The 17,702-nt window shown below is 40.6% G+C and overlaps 13 protein-coding genes and 24 non-coding genes across 37 annotated transcripts, besides 2 other annotated features; 9 read left to right on the top strand and 28 right to left on the bottom strand. All coding sequences in view use genetic code 2, as the record gives it.

Annotated features, from left to right (window-relative positions):
- Positions 1-2,293: a D loop (control region).
- Position 2,294: 1 nt separating this feature from the next.
- On the bottom strand, positions 2,295-3,446 carry CYTB (cytochrome b). The gene has a single exon. It carries the CDS (start codon positions 3,444-3,446, stop codon positions 2,295-2,297), a length of 1,152 nt encoding a protein of 383 aa, YP_009473037.1.
- A 2-nt stretch (positions 3,447-3,448) lies between these two features.
- Positions 3,449-3,516, top strand: DDI24_mgt22. Its single transcript has one exon. It is a non-coding gene; the product is annotated as a tRNA-Glu (tRNA).
- A 1-nt stretch (position 3,517) lies between these two features.
- ND6 (NADH dehydrogenase subunit 6) lies at positions 3,518-4,012 on the top strand. Its single transcript has one exon. The coding sequence runs from the start codon at positions 3,518-3,520 to the stop codon at positions 4,010-4,012; it is 495 nt and encodes a 164-aa protein (YP_009473036.1).
- Positions 3,996-5,792, bottom strand: ND5 (NADH dehydrogenase subunit 5). The gene has a single exon. The coding sequence runs from the start codon at positions 5,790-5,792 to the stop codon at positions 3,996-3,998; it is 1,797 nt and encodes a 598-aa protein (YP_009473035.1).
- Positions 5,793-5,826: 34 nt separating this feature from the next.
- DDI24_mgt21 lies at positions 5,827-5,895 on the bottom strand. The gene has a single exon. It is a non-coding gene; the product is annotated as a tRNA-Ser (tRNA).
- DDI24_mgt20 lies at positions 5,896-5,963 on the bottom strand. Its single transcript has one exon. It is a non-coding gene; the product is annotated as a tRNA-His (tRNA).
- Positions 5,964-7,325, bottom strand: ND4 (NADH dehydrogenase subunit 4). Its single transcript has one exon. It carries the CDS (start codon positions 7,323-7,325, stop codon positions 5,964-5,966), a length of 1,362 nt encoding a protein of 453 aa, YP_009473034.1.
- ND4L (NADH dehydrogenase subunit 4L) lies at positions 7,319-7,621 on the bottom strand. Its single transcript has one exon. It carries the CDS (start codon positions 7,619-7,621, stop codon positions 7,319-7,321), a length of 303 nt encoding a protein of 100 aa, YP_009473033.1.
- DDI24_mgt19 lies at positions 7,622-7,689 on the bottom strand. Its single transcript has one exon. It is a non-coding gene; the product is annotated as a tRNA-Arg (tRNA).
- ND3 (NADH dehydrogenase subunit 3) lies at positions 7,690-8,029 on the bottom strand. The gene has a single exon. A coding segment is annotated over exon 1 (340 nt).
- Positions 8,030-8,098, bottom strand: DDI24_mgt18. The gene has a single exon. It is a non-coding gene; the product is annotated as a tRNA-Gly (tRNA).
- COX3 (cytochrome c oxidase subunit III) lies at positions 8,099-8,882 on the bottom strand. The gene has a single exon. A coding segment is annotated over exon 1 (784 nt).
- ATP6 (ATP synthase F0 subunit 6) lies at positions 8,882-9,565 on the bottom strand. The gene has a single exon. The coding sequence runs from the start codon at positions 9,563-9,565 to the stop codon at positions 8,882-8,884; it is 684 nt and encodes a 227-aa protein (YP_009473030.1).
- On the bottom strand, positions 9,556-9,720 carry ATP8 (ATP synthase F0 subunit 8). The gene has a single exon. The coding sequence runs from the start codon at positions 9,718-9,720 to the stop codon at positions 9,556-9,558; it is 165 nt and encodes a 54-aa protein (YP_009473029.1).
- DDI24_mgt17 lies at positions 9,721-9,792 on the bottom strand. Its single transcript has one exon. It is a non-coding gene; the product is annotated as a tRNA-Lys (tRNA).
- Positions 9,793-10,480, bottom strand: COX2 (cytochrome c oxidase subunit II). Its single transcript has one exon. A coding segment is annotated over exon 1 (688 nt).
- Positions 10,481-10,549, bottom strand: DDI24_mgt16. The gene has a single exon. It is a non-coding gene; the product is annotated as a tRNA-Asp (tRNA).
- Position 10,550: 1 nt separating this feature from the next.
- DDI24_mgt15 lies at positions 10,551-10,621 on the top strand. The gene has a single exon. It is a non-coding gene; the product is annotated as a tRNA-Ser (tRNA).
- Position 10,622: 1 nt separating this feature from the next.
- On the bottom strand, positions 10,623-12,167 carry COX1 (cytochrome c oxidase subunit I). Its single transcript has one exon. It carries the CDS (start codon positions 12,165-12,167, stop codon positions 10,623-10,625), a length of 1,545 nt encoding a protein of 514 aa, YP_009473027.1.
- Position 12,168: 1 nt separating this feature from the next.
- DDI24_mgt14 lies at positions 12,169-12,238 on the top strand. The gene has a single exon. It is a non-coding gene; the product is annotated as a tRNA-Tyr (tRNA).
- Positions 12,239-12,302, top strand: DDI24_mgt13. Its single transcript has one exon. It is a non-coding gene; the product is annotated as a tRNA-Cys (tRNA).
- Positions 12,300-12,329: an origin of replication.
- DDI24_mgt12 lies at positions 12,330-12,402 on the top strand. The gene has a single exon. It is a non-coding gene; the product is annotated as a tRNA-Asn (tRNA).
- DDI24_mgt11 lies at positions 12,403-12,470 on the top strand. Its single transcript has one exon. It is a non-coding gene; the product is annotated as a tRNA-Ala (tRNA).
- DDI24_mgt10 lies at positions 12,471-12,539 on the bottom strand. Its single transcript has one exon. It is a non-coding gene; the product is annotated as a tRNA-Trp (tRNA).
- Positions 12,540-13,573, bottom strand: ND2 (NADH dehydrogenase subunit 2). Its single transcript has one exon. A coding segment is annotated over exon 1 (1,034 nt).
- Positions 13,574-13,646, bottom strand: DDI24_mgt09. Its single transcript has one exon. It is a non-coding gene; the product is annotated as a tRNA-Met (tRNA).
- DDI24_mgt08 lies at positions 13,646-13,716 on the top strand. Its single transcript has one exon. It is a non-coding gene; the product is annotated as a tRNA-Gln (tRNA).
- DDI24_mgt07 lies at positions 13,716-13,786 on the bottom strand. The gene has a single exon. It is a non-coding gene; the product is annotated as a tRNA-Ile (tRNA).
- ND1 (NADH dehydrogenase subunit 1) lies at positions 13,787-14,747 on the bottom strand. The gene has a single exon. A coding segment is annotated over exon 1 (961 nt).
- Positions 14,748-14,820, bottom strand: DDI24_mgt06. The gene has a single exon. It is a non-coding gene; the product is annotated as a tRNA-Leu (tRNA).
- Position 14,821: 1 nt separating this feature from the next.
- Positions 14,822-16,420, bottom strand: DDI24_mgr01. The gene has a single exon. It is a non-coding gene; the product is annotated as a 16S ribosomal RNA (ribosomal RNA).
- On the bottom strand, positions 16,421-16,490 carry DDI24_mgt05. The gene has a single exon. It is a non-coding gene; the product is annotated as a tRNA-Val (tRNA).
- DDI24_mgr02 lies at positions 16,491-17,420 on the bottom strand. Its single transcript has one exon. It is a non-coding gene; the product is annotated as a 12S ribosomal RNA (ribosomal RNA).
- DDI24_mgt04 lies at positions 17,421-17,488 on the bottom strand. Its single transcript has one exon. It is a non-coding gene; the product is annotated as a tRNA-Phe (tRNA).
- On the top strand, positions 17,488-17,556 carry DDI24_mgt03. Its single transcript has one exon. It is a non-coding gene; the product is annotated as a tRNA-Pro (tRNA).
- On the bottom strand, positions 17,556-17,628 carry DDI24_mgt02. Its single transcript has one exon. It is a non-coding gene; the product is annotated as a tRNA-Thr (tRNA).
- A 2-nt stretch (positions 17,629-17,630) lies between these two features.
- DDI24_mgt01 lies at positions 17,631-17,702 on the bottom strand. The gene has a single exon. It is a non-coding gene; the product is annotated as a tRNA-Leu (tRNA).

Below are 17,702 nucleotides of genomic sequence, written 5' to 3'. Positions count from 1 at the left end.
GGCATTCTGTTAAACTGTTGCTTATGGCGGTCTCTGTGAGCTTCTCAGCGACATTCAGCCAGCCAGGTATCCTGCCTGCAGTAGATGGAATGTGGCAATGGAACGCTGGCTGCGCGTGTCATAATAGGCTCTGAGCCTTTATATACCTGTGCACAGCAGCAGCCACCTTCAGTCTGCTGCTGGACAGCCAGCAGCAGCAGCAGCAGGAGAGGTATGTAATCAGCAGCCCTCCTGCTAAGGGTAGACAGCTGCTCGTTCCACCCCACCCCCCGCCTTAATTGGTTCTCCTCCCTTCCAACGGTGTTGAGGCGGGTGGGAACAGCCGGGGGTTGAGGGTACTGTGCTAAAAGAGGTGGAGTTATGCAGATCTAAAACGCGTGGATTGCAGCAGCAGCAAGCCGAAAAGTGCAGGCATGTGAGGGATCTAGAGGTTGACAGCATGTCTTCTTAACGGGAGTCCAGGTGGCCATCTCCACAAATGGACTTTTCAGAATCCTTGGGTGGCACCGTAGTCGGAAACCAATTCTGGTTATCGCTTCTCGGCCTTTTGGCTAAGATCAAGTGTAGTATCTGTTCTTATCAGTTTAATATCTGATACGTCCCCTATCTGGGGACCATATATTAAATGGATTTTTAGAACAGGGAGATGGAAAAAGAGCTTGCTCTGTCCACTCCACGCATTGACCTGGTATTGCAGTATCTCCAGGACCGGTGCACCCCTTCTTTAATGCAGTTTCTAAAATCAGAAAGAATTGAATTCAATGCTTTTTGTTCATTTTGCTTGTTTGTCGGATTTTGGGATGGACTCTTTGGCTTTGCTTTTCTTCTCCTCATTGGATTTTTCATGTTAAAAGTTGCAGAAGCCAGATGACAAGCTCATTTTGGTTCAACTTCAGCAACTGTGCATTGCATTGCCATGTAATGTAATGTAATGAGGACAGGGCTAAAAATTGCTATGTCTAACAAGCATTCATTTATAGGGTATCATATTCTTATGTTAAAGAACCACGCTTGCATGAAATAGGACAACCTTATTAATGTGCCATTACCCCACTGAGAGATGCCAAATGAAAGGCCCCCAAAAAAAAATCTACCAATGCCTCTTAAATTTCAACCGATGAAGGAGTCACGGTCTCTGCCGGGACCTGACCTCATAGGGGGGATACCCTTTAGAAAGCGATCGCCGGCCGATTAATCAAGTAAAGTCCATAGATTCACATCCGTCAAATGTTTTCTGAAGCGGGCTTAAGGGTCAACTTGTGTTAGGTCCCTTGGAAGATTCAGAACTACCAAGTCCTAGACTTCTTTTAGGCCGCTTTAAGGTACGATAGAGATGTGTTCATATGCTCGATGGTTATTTCTTAGGGAATTTGAAAGAAATATTCATGTTTTTAATTATGACAAGGGTATAATACATGGTATGTTTGAGTACGTAGTCCATGGATGGTTATTATTCAAGTTAAATTATAGAAGTATGCGGACTCTTTTTAAATAGAGAAGGCTCAGTTCAAAATTTAAAGTAATTATTTAATTGGATATAAAGGGGATTAAATTTGTATGTGAAGTTATAGTTAGTTGAGTCTTGCTTAAGTATTTTTTTTTCATATTTATGTTTTAGTGACGGCTGAGATAGCTCAATTATTTGATGGTCTGTCTTATATTCATGGATTTTCTGGTCTAAACAATTGGACTGAATGGTACGATAGATATTCAAGCTCGAAAATTCAAAATGCAGGCTCTATTTTTAAAGTTTGTCTTTATATTATAAATATATTACCCGCCTTCGTGAATTGTCATGGGAGATGCGTGCATTAAATGATTTATTTACGGTTATGAGGGTATTTCAGATGTTTATTTATCTTGTTGTATTTGATGAGATATGCGGGGGGTAATAAAATGAATGCTCTATTATACATAGTATGTTTATAATACAGGCATAATAGGAGGAAGTATAAGAGTATATGGAATAATGCACTCTTTTTAGGGGGGAATTCTATAGTAATATTAGAAGGTATGCGGGGGGTAATAAAATGAATGCTCTATTATACATAGTATGTTTATAATACAGGCATAATAGGAGGAAGTATAAGAGTATATGGAATAATGCACTCTTTTTAGGGGGGAATTCTATAGTAATATTAGAAGGTATGCGGGGGGGGGGGGGGGGGGGGAAAGAAAGGAAGAAGATATAGAGGGCCCCATAGAAATTTATTATAGGACTTTTGATTCCGGGGGGGTTACAAAAGAAAACTATGGTAAAAGCTGGGGGGGAGGGGGGAGTAGACAACTGCTGCTTAAAAGTGATTTTTAAAAGTGAGGTGGTTTTCTAAAATTCCTAGTGTAGGAATGAAGAGGATGAAGATGGAGAAGTAGATGATGGAAGCAAGTTGACCAATTAAAATGAAAGGGTCTTCCACTGGTTGTCCACCAATTCAGGTTAAAATAAGTGTGTTGGCAATGAGGGCTCAAAAGAAAATTTTAGTGAGAGGACGAAAGATAAGAGCGCGCTGGTGCGAGGTGTGAAGAATGGGAAGGAGAAAAAGTACAATGATAGAACAAAGTAGGGCTAAAACGCCTCCTAATTTGTTAGGGATAGAGCGAAGAATGGCGTATGCGAAGAGAAAGTATCATTCCGGTTTAATATGAGGTGGGGTGACTAGGGGGTTTGCTGGAGTGAAATTGTCAGGATCACCTAAGAGATTAGGGGTAAATGTTGAAAGGGCAGTTAAAAGAGCAATTAGAATAGCGAATCCAAGGGCGTCTTTATAGGAAAAATAAGTGTGAAATGGAACTTTGTCTGGATTTGAGTTTAATCCGGTGGGATTGGAGGATCCGGTTTGATGGAGAAAGAGAAGATGAAGAATAGACACCCCTGCAACGACAAAAGGAAGGAGGAAGTGGAAGGTAAAAAATCGTGTTAGCGTGGCGTTGTCGACCGAGAAGCCGCCTCAAATTCACTGAACCAGGTTGGTGCCAATATAAGGGGCGGCGGAGAGAAGATTGGTGATTACTGTAGCCCCCCAAAATGATATTTGTCCTCAAGGAAGAACATAGCCTACGAATGCAGTAGCTATAACTAGAAAAAACAGAATTACTCCAATATTTCAAGTCTCTTTAAATAGAAAAGAGCCGTAATACATGCCCCGGCCAATGTGGAGGTAAATGCAGATAAAAAAAAAGGATGCCCCGTTGGCATGTAAATTACGAAGGAGCCATCCGTTGTTTACATCTCGGCAGATGTGGGCGACAGAGGAGAAGGCTATGGTGGTATCTGCAGTATAGTGTATAGCTAGGAAAAGGCCCGTAATGATTTGGGCAATTAGGCAAAGGCCTAGAAGAGAGCCAAAGTTTCATCATGTGGAAATGTTGGATGGGGATGGTAGGTCAATAAAAGAGTTGTTAATGATTTTTAGAACGGGGTGGGTTTTACGTAAAATTGGGGCCATTAGTTTTTGTAGTTGAATACAACAGCAGTTTTTCAGACTGTGAGTCCGGGTTAGAACCCTGGCAAGAATAGATGAATTTTATTTTTGAAGTTGGGTTAATTGGGGGTTTATTAGCGGTGGCTTCTAATCCGTCACCTTTTTATGCGGCTTTTGGATTAGTAAGTTCAGCTGGAGTTGGGTGTTTAATTTTAATGGAAGGTGGGGTGTCATTTTTGTCACTAGTTCTATTCTTAGTTTATTTAGGTGGGATAATAGTAGTGTTTGCTTATTCGGCTGCATTAGTTGCGGAACCACATCCGGAAGCGTGGGGAAGTTTTGGGGTGGTAATATATTCATCAATTTTTATTTTTTTAGTGGGGCTATGATGGGTAATTGGAGGTGGAGAATACGAAGTTGAATCAAAACTGGAACAGGTGGTCTATGGGGGGGAGTGATTTGGGGTTTCGGTGTTATTTACGTGAGGGGGAGGATTATTAATAATTGTTGGGTGGGCTCTTTTATTGACATTATTTGGGGTGTTAGAAGTGGTTCGGGGCCATTATAGTGGGTCCTTACGAGCTGTAAGATAATAAGGCTGATTGCAGAGGAAACAGTTAGAATTGATAAATAAGTTTTAATTAGACCTTGTTGGATTTCTTGATTTTTTATGATTGGGGGAAGTTGTAGTACTGTTAGACCCTTAGGGCCAATCTTCTCCAACCATAAGGTGTCAATGAGGTTTGAAGAGATTTGTAAGCTAAAATTTAGGAAACATGACGGAATTAATCGGTGGAAGATGGATGGAAAAAAGGACGTGTTGATGGACTTGGAGAAGTTCTGGGCTGAGATTTTAGTTCATGAGATCTGAGCTAGGTCGAGAGCAATAATAAATCCTAAGATTGAAACGGTTAAAGCAGAAATTTTTAGGTAGGTTGGTATTGTAAGTGTCTGGGGGGAGGGGGGGATAATAATTTGATAAATTAATAAACCTGAAATTACACTACCTAGTGCTAGACGTTTAATTGGGTTAATGGCAATAGAAATGTTTTCATTAAAATACATTAATGGGTTAAATCGGGGGTGATGTATAGATGAGAAATAAATTACGCGGAGGCTGTAAACGGCTGTGAAAGATGTAGCGAGCAATGTAATAACTAGGGCCCAAGCATTTGTATTAGAAGTGTTGATTGCTTCAATTACAGCGTCTTTAGAAAAGAATCCTGCTAAGTAAGGGGTGCCCATTAAGGCAAGACTGCCGATGGTGATGCAGGTAGTAGTCACCGGGAGAGATTTTTGAAGACCTCCTATTTTTCGAATATCTTGTTCATCATTCAGATTATGAATGATGGAGCCTGAGCATAAAAATAATATTGCTTTGAAGAAAGCGTGAGTACAAATGTGGAAAAATGCTAGATGGGGAAGGTTAAGTCCGACTGCTACTACTATAAGACCAAGTTGACTAGATGTTGAGAAGGCAACGATTTTTTTAATGTCATTTTGAGTTAGAGCGCAAGTTGCGGCGAATGCAGTGGAAATAGCCCCGAGGCATAAACAGGTGGTGAGGGCAAGCTGGTTATCTTTGATGAGGGGATGAATACGAATAAGAAGAAAGACACCGGCTACTACTATGGTGCTAGAGTGAAGGAGAGCAGAGACGGGGGTGGGCCCTTCCATGGCTGAAGCAAGTCAAGGGTGAAGCCCAAATTGGGCAGATTTACTTGCGGCGGCAACAATAAAGGCGATAATTACAGGGGTAGGGGTGTCTATTGAGAGGACAAAATTTAATTCAGTTGAGTCGAAAGAGGAGACGAGTCAAAAGATAGCGTATAGAAAGCCAATGTCCCCAATTCGGTTGTATAGTACAGCTTGTAAGGCAGCTGCACCAGCGTTGCTACGGGTAAAGTATCAGCCAATTAAAAGGTAGGATATGATTCCAACTCCCTCTCAGCCAATGAAAAGGGCTAAAAAGTTTCCTGCTGAGACTAGAAGTATTATGGCCAGAAGAAAAATTAGAAGATATTTGAAAAAAAGTTGGATTTTAGGATCATCGTGTATGTACCATAGAGAATATTCAACAATACTTCAGGAGACTAGAAGGGCAATGGGAATAAATAATATCGAATATTGATCTAATTGAAGAGAGAAATTTAAGGGTGAAGATAGAATATTAAATCATTTTCATGTGATGGAGGCTGTTTGAAACTCCCCGTTAACCAGCATGAAAAGTGGGGGGGAGGAGGTAAAGAAAGCTAATATTACAGCTTTTTTTGTATTGAGGTGAAAATTAATAGATGTTGGGGTAAGAAGGGGAAATAAGAGGATTATTATGCTTAGTAAATAGGATGTAGTAATTATTGGTATATTCATTGCCTAAAAGGTAATAATTAATTAACATTTGGCTTGAGTTAGCCGTGGAGTTGAGCCACGGAGGCGAGGAATTAGCAGTTCTCGTTAAGTCTCTTACAAACTCGGCGGACAAGGGATAATTAGTCCCTATCTCTAGAGTCACAGACTAGAATTTTAATAAACTATGTTCGCTTAAAATATGAGATTTGGTTTAAGGGTAACGAATAATACTGGCATGATGTGAAGTAACAGAATAATGTGTTCTCGAGTTTGGGAGGGGGTAAGGAGTTTAGTGTGAGGTGGCAAGTGTTCTCGTTGAGAGGCTCAAAATAGGTAGAGGGAGTAGGATGTGGTAAAAATGATGCTAAGTCCAGCAATAATGAGTGTTATGGAGGATCATTGAAATAAGGAGGAAAGAATCGATAGTTCTCCAATAAAGTTTAGTGAGGGGGGGAGCGCTATATTAAGTAATGCTGCTGTAAGTCATCAGGCTGCGGTTAGAGGAAAAATAATTTGGCTTCCTTGTAAAAGAACAAGGGTTCGAGAATTAGTGCGTTCGTAGGATGTGTTAGCGAGGCAAAAGAGGGCGGAAGATACTAAGCCATGAGAGATTATTAGGACTATTGCGCCAGTAATGCTTCAGTTTGTTTTAATTATTGATGCTGCGATGACTAAGCCTATATGACTCACAGATGAAAAGGCGATTAGAGATTTTAGGTCTGTTTGGCGGGAACATAGAATAGCTGATAGAAGAACACCAAATAGTGAAAAAATAATTAATGGGGCTGCTAAAGGAAGAAGGGAATTATCTATTATGGTCGTTATACGAAGAATGCCATAACCCCCTAACTTTAGAAGAGTGCCGGCCAAGATCATTGAGCCTGCAATTGGGGCTTCTACGTGAGCTTTGGGGAGTCATAGGTGGAGGCCATAAAGAGGCATTTTGACAAGAAAGGCTAAAAAACAGGCTGATCATCATAAGGGGGCAAGATGAGGGGCAGATGATATTATAGTGTTTTTAAGAAGAAAAATAGACAGTGTACCGATGTTTTCATAAAATAGCAGAAGGACTGTGAGAAGGGCTATTGAACCAAAGAGAGTATAAAAAAGTAAGTAGGTTCCTGCAAGCATGCGTTCTTTTTGTGCGCCCCATCGGGTAATAATAATTAGGGTGGGAATCATTGTTGTCTCAAACATAATAAAAAATAAGATTAAACTATTAACTATGAAAGCTAAAAGAGTGGTGACTTGAAGTACAATAATAGTGAAGATATAAAGTCGTTGTCGAACAATAGGTTCGTTGGAGAGTTTACTTTGACTGGCAAGAAGAGTAGGGGCTGTTAGTCAGTAGGTTAAAATAAGAAGGGGTGAGGAAATTTCGTCTACTAAAAAGTATAGGTTTGTTAGAAAAAAGATTTTGTGAAATAAAAATCAGGAGGTTGATAGGGCTGCTACAATTAGGGCTGTGGCTGATGAGGTTTCTCACAACCGCTTAGCGGGGGTAATTCATGGGATAAAGAGTATAAGCATTAAGGGTGTAAGAATAGTTAACATTGTAGGAGGTTTAGGGAGTTTAAATTATCTGAGCCGTGGGAACGAGCGGTAGCAATCATGAGGGATAGACCTAGACCCGCTTCACAAGCAGAGAGGGTTAGTATAATGACAGGATATATGGTTGAAGTTAATAGAGTGAGCTTGGTAGATCATAAGGTCAAACTAATAAAAAGGGATAATATCATTCCTTCTAAACATAAGAGGGCGGATAGTAGATGAGAACGATGGAATGATAGGCCAAGAAGGCCTAAAAAGAAGGTTGTGGATAATAGTCAGGGAGCATGTATTAAAGGCATAAAAATGTTGTGGAGTTAAACCAAAATTTGTTGAGTCGAAATCAACCGTCTTTTTAGACTAACATTTTATTCTGCTCAATCGAGTCCGCCTTGGAGTCATTCGTAAATAAAGCCAAGAGTTAGGAGAAGAAGAATAATGAATGATCAAAAAATAGTTAATTCGGGCAGAGAGAGTTGAGCGGCTCAAGGTGTTGGAAGGAGCAGGGCAATTTCTAGGTCAAAGAGAAGAAATAAGATGGCTACAAGGAAGAATCGCATAGAATAGGGTAGACGGGCGGACCCTAGAGGGTCAAACCCGCATTCGTAAGGAGAGAGTTTATCGGAGTCAGGAGAAATTAAAGGTAACCAGAAGCCGAGTGTGGCTAAGATGATGGCAATAAAAATTCCGACGAGGGAAAATAGGGTCATTATTTCTTCTTGGGGTTTAACCAAGATTAAATGATTGGAAGTCATTTGTACTGGTTGTACTAAAGAAATAAGAGCCTCATCAGTAAATTGAGACATATAAGAAAAGTCAAACTACGTCTACGAAGTGTCAGTATCAGGCAGCGGCTTCAAATCCAAAGTGGTGATGGGTAGTAAAGTGAAAGTTGATCTGACGCAGAAGACAGGCTGATAAAAATAGTGAGCCAATAATAACGTGAAGTCCGTGAAAGCCGGTAGCTACAAAAAAGGTTGAGCCGTAGACCCCGTCTGCAATAGTAAATGGTGCTTCATAATATTCTATGGCTTGAAGAATAGTAAAATATAGGCCTAAAATGATAGTTAAAGTTAAGGCTTGGGTTGCTTCCATGCGGTTGCCTTGTATAATGCTGTGGTGGGCTCATGTAACTGAGACCCCTGAAGCCAATAATACAGCAGTGTTTAGTAAAGGGACTTCAAATGGATTTAGTGGGGAAATCCCTGTTGGCGGTCAGCATTCCCCAATTTCAAATGTTGGGGCAAGACTAGCATTGTAGAAAGCTCAAAAAAATCCAATAAAGAAGAAGACTTCTGAGGTGATGAAAAGAATCATGCCATAACGGAGCCCCTTTTGTACGGGAGCTGTATGATGGCCTTGGAAGGTCCCTTCGCGAACAATATCGCGTCATCATTGGAATATGGTAAGGAGCATTAAGGATAAACCAATTGATAAAATTAGGGTTGTGTTGAAATGAAATCATATTGCTAAGCCTGTGGTTAATAAAAATGCTGCTGTTGCTCCAGTAATAGGTCAAGGGCTGGGGTCAACTATGTGGAAAGCGTGAGCTTGGTGTGCCATTAGGTGTTTTCTTGAAGATATAGACTTAAAAGTAGAACAAATACGTAAGCTTGAATTATGGCAACAGCAATTTCTAGAATTGTTAGGAGAAGAAGAGTAACAAAGGTAAGGGATGAAACAATGGGAGAGGAAAATAGAAGGGCTAGGGTGGCTATAGAAATTAGTTGAATAAGTAGGTGGCCTGCTGTGAGGTTAGCTGTCAGTCGTACGCCAAGGGCTACTGGGCGAATAAATAAGCTGATAGTTTCGATAATAATAAGAACTGGGATTAAAAGTGTAGGAGTGCCTTCTGGTAGAAAATGTCCTAAAGAAGCTGTAGGTTGATTGCGAAAACCAATTAAAACTGTGGTCAGTCAAAGAGGGATAGCTAAGCCTAGATTTAAAGAGAGCTGTGTTGTAGGTGTAAAGGTGTAAGGGAGAAGACCAAGAAGATTAACTCCTAGGAGAAAAACTATTAGAGATGTTAAAATTAGGGTTCATTTATGCCCTGGGGAATTAATAGGCATGAAGATTTGTTTTGAGAAAGTTTTTAAAAATCAGGCTTGGGTGGTCAATAAGCGGTTAGACAGCCAACGGTTGGAGGGAGAGGGAAAAAGAAGTCAAGGGAGGAGCATAGAAACTAGAATTAGTGGGACTCCGAATAAAGTTGGGGAAGCAAATTGGTTAAATAAGTTTAGGGTCATGGTCATGATCATGATTTATTAAGACCTTTAGATGTTTTTGAGTTGGGGTCATTAATGAAGTAGTGTTTAGAGATTTTTGTGGGGGAAAAAAGAAGAAAAATTATCCATGAAGACAATAAGATGAAGAATCAGGGTGATGGGTCTAATTGAGGCATTCGTTGAGGGTGGGAGGAAGTCACCTTTCTACAGCTTAAAAGGCTGTCGCTGTTTCCTATAGCTTCTTAACGAAGAATCTGTTGAGGTGGATGATCAATTTAGAAATTCTTTTATAGGAAGAGATTCAATTACAATTGGCATAAAACTGTGGTTTGCTCCGCAAATTTCTGAGCACTGCCCATAGTAGACTCCTGGGCGGGAAATTAAGAATGAGGCTTGGTTAAGACGCCCAGGAATGGCGTCAGTTTTTACTCCTAAGGTTGGAACGGCTCATGAGTGAAGAACATCTTCAGCTGTAACAAGAATTCGAGTTGCCATGCCAATGGGGGTGACTATTCGATTATCTACTTCAAGTAGGCGAAATTGGCCAGGAGTAAGGTCTTTAGTTGGGATTATATAGGAGTCGAAGTTTAGATCAGTAAAATCTGAGTATTCATAACTTCAGTACCATTGGTGGCCGATTGTTTTGATAGTAATATCGGGGTTGCTAATCTCATCTATTAGGTACAGAATTCGAAGAGAAGGAAGGGCGATGACAATTAAAATTACAGCGGGCATAATAGTTCATACTATCTCAATTTCCTGAGCGTCAATGGTGTTAGTGTTGGATAGCTTTGTTGTTATTAAGGTAGAAATAATATAAAGAACTAAGGCGCTAATTAGAAATACTGCTATTAGGGCGTGGTCATGGAAGTGCAGCAATTCTTCTATGATGGGGGATGCTGCGTCTTGGAAGCCTAGTTGGAGGGGGTGGGCCATAAAGAAATATAGGAATCTAACCTATTATTTTACCTTGACAAAGTAATGTTATGAGTTAACTAAGTTCTTAAAGAAAATGGCAGAGCGGTGATGCGCCTGGCTTGAAACCAGTGAATGGGGGTTCAATTCCCTCTTTTCTCGATCTATTAGTTTGGGAGAAAGTGGCCTCTTCAAATGTATGATATGGTGGAGGAGATCCATACAGTCATTCGACGTTTGTTGGGGTTATCTCTGGAGATGAAAAGAGGCGTTTTGATGAGAAAGCTTCTCAGATAATAAATATTATTAAGATTACGGCAACTAAGGAAATTAGTGAGCCTACTGAGGAGACTGTGTTTCAAAGGGTGTAGGCATCAGGGTAGTCCGAATATCGACGTGGCATGCCAGCTAGACCGAGAAAGTGCTGTGGGAAAAAGGTTAAATTTACCCCAGTAAATATAATGCCAAAGTGGATTTTAGTTCAAGTTTCGTGGAGAGTATAACCAGTAAAGAGAGGAAATCAGTGGATAAAGCCTGCTATAATAGCAAATACTGCTCCTATCGATAAAACATAGTGGAAGTGTGCAACTACATAGTAAGTGTCATGAAGAACAATGTCCAAGGAAGAATTGGCTAGGACGATTCCAGTCAATCCGCCAACTGTAAAAAGAAAAATAAAGCCCAGAGCTCAGAGTATGGTAGCCTCTCATTTAATGATGCCGCCATGTATCGTGGCAAGTCAGCTAAAGACTTTAACTCCTGTGGGAATAGCAATAATTATTGTAGCTGAAGTAAAGTAGGCTCGAGTGTCGACGTTTAGATCGGTAGTAAACATATGGTGGGCTCAGACGATAAAACCTAAGAGACCAATTGACATCATAGCTCAAACTATTCCTATATAGCCAAATGGTTCTTTTTTGCTGGAGTAGTAGGTTACAACATGAGAAATAATTCCAAATCCAGGGAGGATAAGAATATAAACTTCTGGGTGCCCAAAAAATCAAAATAAGTGTTGGTAAAGAACTGGGTCCCCACCTCCGGCGGGGTCGAAGAAGGTTGTGTTTAAATTTCGGTCAGTAAGCAGCATTGTGATGCCTGCGGCCAAGACCGGAAGGGAAAGGAGAAGGAGAATAGCGGTGATCAAGACAGACCACACAAATAAGGGGGTTTGATATTGTGTTAGTGAAGGGGGTTTTATGTTTAGGGTAGTAGTGATAAAATTAATTGCTCCCAGAATAGATGAAACCCCAGCTAAATGCAGTGAAAAAATTGTTAAATCCACTGATGGTCCAGCATGAGCCAGGTTGCTTGCGAGGGGGGGGTAAACTGTTCAACCTGTGCCTGCGCCTGCTTCAACTCCTGCTGAAGCTAACAGGAGAAGGAAAGAAGGGGGGAGAAGTCAAAAACTTATGTTGTTTATTCGAGGAAAGGCTATATCAGGGGCTCCAATTATTAAAGGAACAAGTCAGTTTCCGAACCCCCCGATAAGAATTGGCATAACCATAAAAAAAATTATTACAAAGGCGTGAGCGGTGACGATTACATTATAAATTTGATCATCGCCCAGTAAAGAGCCGGGTTGACTTAGCTCTGCTCGAATTAGTAGGCTAAGGGCCGTGCCTACCATCCCGGCCCATGCGCCGAACACTAGATACAAGGTTCCAATATCCTTGTGATTTGTGGAAAATAATCATCGGGTAATTATCACAGGTAAGATGGCCGAAACTTAGGCAGCGGGTTGTAGCCCCGCCAACAGAGGTTCAAGTCCTCTTCTTTCCAGGCCCCGGGGTGTTACACGCAGGACTGCAACCCCTGAGAGGCAGTATAGATTCTGCCGGGGCTTCTCCCGTTTTTTTTTTAACGGGAGAAGTAGAATAAAGCTCGCTGGATAGAGTGTTTAGCTGTTAACTAAAAGTTTACGGGATCAAGGCCCGTTTTTCTAGAAGACTTTATCTTAATAAAAGTATTTGAGTTGCATTCAGAAGATGAAAGTAGTATCTTTCAAGTCTTACAGAAGCTAGAAGGGTTTCACTTCTATTAAGGGCTTTGAAGGCTCTTGGTTTGGTTATCCTAAGCTTCTTAAAAGTATGGTAATAATGATGGAGAGAGGGGAAGAGCACATAGGGTTAGAATAGTCAATGGGGATAAGTGGGTTTTTTTCTTAAATAGTCAGGAAGACAGCGAAAAAGATGGGTTAGGGGCCAAGGTGAGAGATGTGGTGTAAGTTAAGCGAAGATAAAAAAATAGACTTAGAAGGGTTGATAGAAGAGCAATGAGGGCAAATGTTGTTAAGTTTTGTTTGATTAATTCTTGAGCGATGAGTCATTTAGGTAAGAACCCTGTGAGTGGCGGGAGGCCACTTAGAGATAATAAACAGAGAAGGGATAATGAGGCAATAGCGGGGGTTTTATGTCAGGATGTTGCTAGTTGAAGGATATTTTTGGAGTTGATAAACATAAATGTAAAGAATAGGGTGGAAGTTATAATAACATAAAGAGTAAAGTTTAGAAGGGAAAGAGAGGGGGAAATTTTTAAAATTAAAATAATTCATCCCATATGGGCAATAGAAGAGAATGCTATAATTTTTCGAATTTGAGTTTGGTTAATTCCCCCCCAGCCGCCAAGAAAAGTGGAGAGTAAACCTAAGCTTAACATTAAATTGAGGTTGAGGGACTCTGAAAATTGGAAAAGTAGGGTCATGGGGGCTAGTTTTTGTCATGTTGACAAAATTAGGCCTGTTTGGAGCGGGAGGCCTTGGAGAACCTCTGGGAGCCAAAAGTGAAATGGAGCAATTCCAAGTTTTGTTAAAATAGCAATTGATAAGAGGATAGTTGAATTTGAATTTATAGGGGAATTGATGGATCACTCTCCTGTGAGTCAGGCGTTAAGAGTGGCAGCAAACAGAATTAGTGCTGAGGCTGCAGCTTGAGTCAAGAAATATTTTGTTGAGGCTTCGATAGCGCGGGGATGGGGATTTTTAGTTATCAAGGGGAGGATCGCTAGGGTGTTGATTTCTAGGCCAATTCAGGCTAGGATTCAATGAAAGCTTGAAAGGGTTGCCACAGTGCCTAGTGCAAGACTAGAGATGAAGATTGAAAGAGCATAAGGATTAATTAGTAAAGGAGGGGATTTAACCAACATGTTTGGGGTATGGGCCCAAAAGCTTTAATGTTTAGCTGACTTTACTAGAAAGTAGTAAAATGGAATTACAGAGGGTTTTGATCTCTCAATTATAGGTTCAATACCTATTTTTCTAAGGAAGTGAGGGGGTTTGAACCCCTATAGGTCTCCCTATCAAGGAGGTCCCTATCTTTCGGGCACGCTTCCAAGAGATGGGTGGGGAAAATAACATAATAATGGGGAAGGTGATAAATCAAATGGTGAAGGCTAGGGTTAAGGGGAGAAAACTTTTTCACACTAAATGTATTAGTTGGTCGTAGCGAAAGCGGGGGTAGGAGGCTCGCACCCATAAAAAGAATATAACTAGAAGAGAGGCCTTAACAATAAGTGAGGCGGTTGTTAAAGGGTAAAGAAGGAGAGTTGAAGAGCCTAAGAAGATAATTGATGAGATTGTGTTTATTATAAGGATATTGGCATACTCCGCTAGAAAAAATAAGGCAAATGGTCCTCCTGCGTATTCAACATTGAAGCCGGAGACTAGTTCAGATTCGCCTTCGGTTAGGTCAAATGGGGCGCGGTTGGTTTCAGCTAAAGTTGAGATAAATCATATGGCAGCTAAGGGTCAAGCGGGAATAACTAGTCAGAGGGGTTCTTGGGCAACACTAAAATTTTGTAAAGTGAAGTTTCCTGAGACAAGAATGATGCAAAGAAGAATGAGAGCCAGGGTTACTTCATATGAGATGGTTTGAGCTACTGCTCGTAGGGCGCCAATAAGGGCGTATTTTGAATTAGAAGCTCAGCCTGAGCCTAGAATTGAATAAACAGTGAGGCTTGAGAGAGCAAGGATGAATAAAATGCCGAGATTTATTTCTGAAAATGTTAGAGGCATTGGTAGTGGGGCTCAAATAATTATGGCTAGAGAAAAAGCTAAAATTGGGGCAAGCATAAATAAAATCTGGGAGGAGGCGGCGGGGCGAATTGGTTCTTTAATAAATAGTTTAACGCCATCAGCAATTGGTTGGAGTAGTCCCGTGGGGCCTACTACATTAGGGCCTTTACGATGTTGCATATAGCCTAAAACTTTCCGTTCAATTAAGGTTAGGAATGCAACTGCCAGAAGAATTGGAATTATGTAACACAGTGGTTGAATTAGATAAATTAGGTTAATAGCTGGGGAGAAGATTTGAACTTCTATGGAGAGAGTTTAGGTCTCTAGCAAGACCAGATTTTGCTACCCTAGCTTTCAATGCCCTCTATTCTTGAGGAAAGTGGTAAAAATGTTAGTTATTAAGTTAGTAAACACAACTTAGTATTTATGGCTTAGCAATTCTATTGGCCATGATTTTTCGGTCCTTTCGTACTAGAAAAATCTTTTTATAGATAGAAACTGACCTGGATTACTCCGGTCTGAACTCAGATCACGTAGGGTTTTAATCGTTGAACAAACGAACCTTTAGTAGCGGCTGCACCACTAGGATACCCTGATCCAACATCGAGGTCGTAAACCTACTTGTCGATACGGGCTCTTGAAGTAGATTGCGCTGTTATCCCTAGGGTAACTTGGTTCGTTGATCAAATAATTGGGTCAATGTAAGTCAGTTTGATGATGCATAAAGATGTGGCTTTTTGCTAAGAAGGTTTGTCTTTCAGCGCGGAGGTTAAGTTTTACTCCGTGGTCACCCCAACCTAAAACTAGAAGTTAAAAATGCTTAAATATGTTTAGTTTTCTGAAGGTGTTAAGTAAAAGCAAATACTTCAGTTGTTTAAAGCTCCATAGGGTCTTCTCGTCTTATAGAGTCATCCCCGCTTCTTCACGGGGAGATTAGTTTCATTGATTAGAAAAAGGAGACAGTATAGTCTTCGTGGGGCCATTCATACTAGTCCACAATTAAAGAACAAGTGATTACGCTACCTTCGCACGGTTAGGATACCGCGGCCGTTGAACAGTGTCACTGGGCAGGCTGGACCTCTTATTGTAGTTCAAGAGGCGATGTTTTTGGTAAACAGGCGAGACTAATATTTGCCGAGTTCCTTCTTTTTCTTTTAATCTTTCTCTGAATGCTCTGGTGTTAGGTTAACGTGAAATGTAATAGATTTTTCTTGGTCAGTTGCTATTTCATTATTAGTGGCGGTGATTATCAGCGGGATGGCCTTACTGATGGAAACTTACATTGGGAGAGAAGGGTCTGCTTCTTATTACTAGTTTTAACATAAAATTTTCTATAAGTATATAGATTTGCCTTTTGGGGAATAAGGGATAGAGATTAACTAAGAAATTTAATAAATAAATAATTGAGCTTTGACGCTTTCGTAGAAGGTGGCTGCTCTTAGGCCTACTTTGATATTATTATTATTTATATAACCCAGTAGTGGAGGTTGTATCCTTTTTCAAATAGGCTGTACCTTATTTGAATTGCTTTAAAGAAATTTTTATAGATTTATTTGACTTTAAGCGGGACTAAGATCCTTTTCTAAGGCAACCAGCTATCACTAGGCTCGTTAGGCTTGTTACCTCTACCTTAGGATCGTCCCACTATTTTGCAACAGAGATGGGTTCGCTCAAAAAGCTGTCCTAAAGTAGCTCGCCTAGGTTCGGGGGTTCAAACTAAAAATCTTTTTGCTTGATTAGACTAGTTAAACCATGATGCAAAAGGTACGAGGGGTAAACTCTACTATGTTGTGCTTTAAAGTTATTTCATTTCTATTTCATCTTTCCCTTGCGGTACTATATCTATGGCGCCCAGAAGTTTTTTGATCACCTCTACTTGACTTAGAAAATGTTTTGATTTAAGGAAAAAGGTAAGTTTTAGAACAGAAGAAAGGTGGGGCTAGATATTTAGCTCAAAATGATCTGGTTTTCACAGATATTACTTTGGTGTAAGCAAAGGGCTTTAAGTTAAGCTACATTATGTTTCCAAGTACACCTTCCGGTATACTTACCATGTTACGACTTGCCTCTTCTATGTTGCTTAAAGGTGTTAAAAACTGTTTGTTAGCATTGAGGAGGGTGACGGGCGGTGTGTACACACCCCAGTGCCAGGTTAAAAAGGACTCTCTAGTTCCATTTTACTACTAAATCCGCCTTCTGACTAGGTTTCATAAAGTCTTTCGTGTAGTCTAATATAGAAAGTGTAGCCCATCTCTTCCCATTTCATTTGTTGCACCTTGACCTGACGTGTGGTTGGAAAAACATTTGGCTCACTAGTGCGCTCACGTGGTAAGCTGACGACGGAGGTATACAGGCTGAATAACTAAAAATGGTGAGGTTAAACGGGGGTTATCGATTATAGGACAGGCTCCTCTAGGGGGATATGGGGTACCGTCAAGTCCTTTGGGTTTTAAGCTTAGCTCGTAGTTCCCTGGCGAGAAGGAAGTAAGTTAAAGTTTACGACTGAGCATAGTGGGGTATCTAATCCCAGTTTGTTTCTCAGATGACGTGAGTTCAAGTTGAATTAATTGGAATAACTTTCGTTTATGGTTTTCTTAAAAACAAGCGTGTCACGGCTTAGTTTTAGTTGAATTCCAGTTGTTTGGAGAACTTTAATCACGCTTTACGCCGAAGGGGGTCAATTTGAGCCACGATGGTGTAACCGCGGCGGCTGGCACCAGATTGGCCGGCTCTAAATAAGTTTAACTGAGTCAAGCTATCGCTCATGCTCAATGTTTATCACTGCTGAAGACCCTTGAGGGTGTGGCGAGACTAGGTGTTTTGGGCAAATTTTTGGGCCTGATACCAGCTCCTGTTCCCTAGAGGGGAAATAAGGGCGTTCTCACTGGGGTGCGGATACTTGCATGTGTATATTAAATAAGAATTGACTCCAAGGCTAGGACCAAACCTTTGTGTATAAAGGACTTTTTAGGGCCCATCTTAGCATTTTCAGTGCTACGCTTTGTGTAAGCTATTTAAACAGGACATAATTTAAGGAGAATATCAGTTTTGGGGATTGATTGTGAAAGTTAAATTCTTTCTGCCCTGAGCTCTAGGAATGTTTTAAATTTCAATCTTTGGTTTACAAGACCAATGCTTTGAGGCGTTAAGCTACTAGGGCATAGCTTTTACTTGGACTTGCACCAAGAAGTGCTGAACCCTAAAACCAGAGGAAAGCTATTTTCCTTTAAAAGC

Source organism: Phyllobates terribilis, mitochondrion (assembly GCF_046119375.1).
Source record: "Phyllobates terribilis mitochondrion, complete genome".
NCBI lineage: Eukaryota > Metazoa > Chordata > Amphibia > Anura > Dendrobatidae > Phyllobates > Phyllobates terribilis.
Note: the sequence above shows the minus strand (reverse complement) of the source record. Positions and strands in the feature narration are given on the sequence as shown.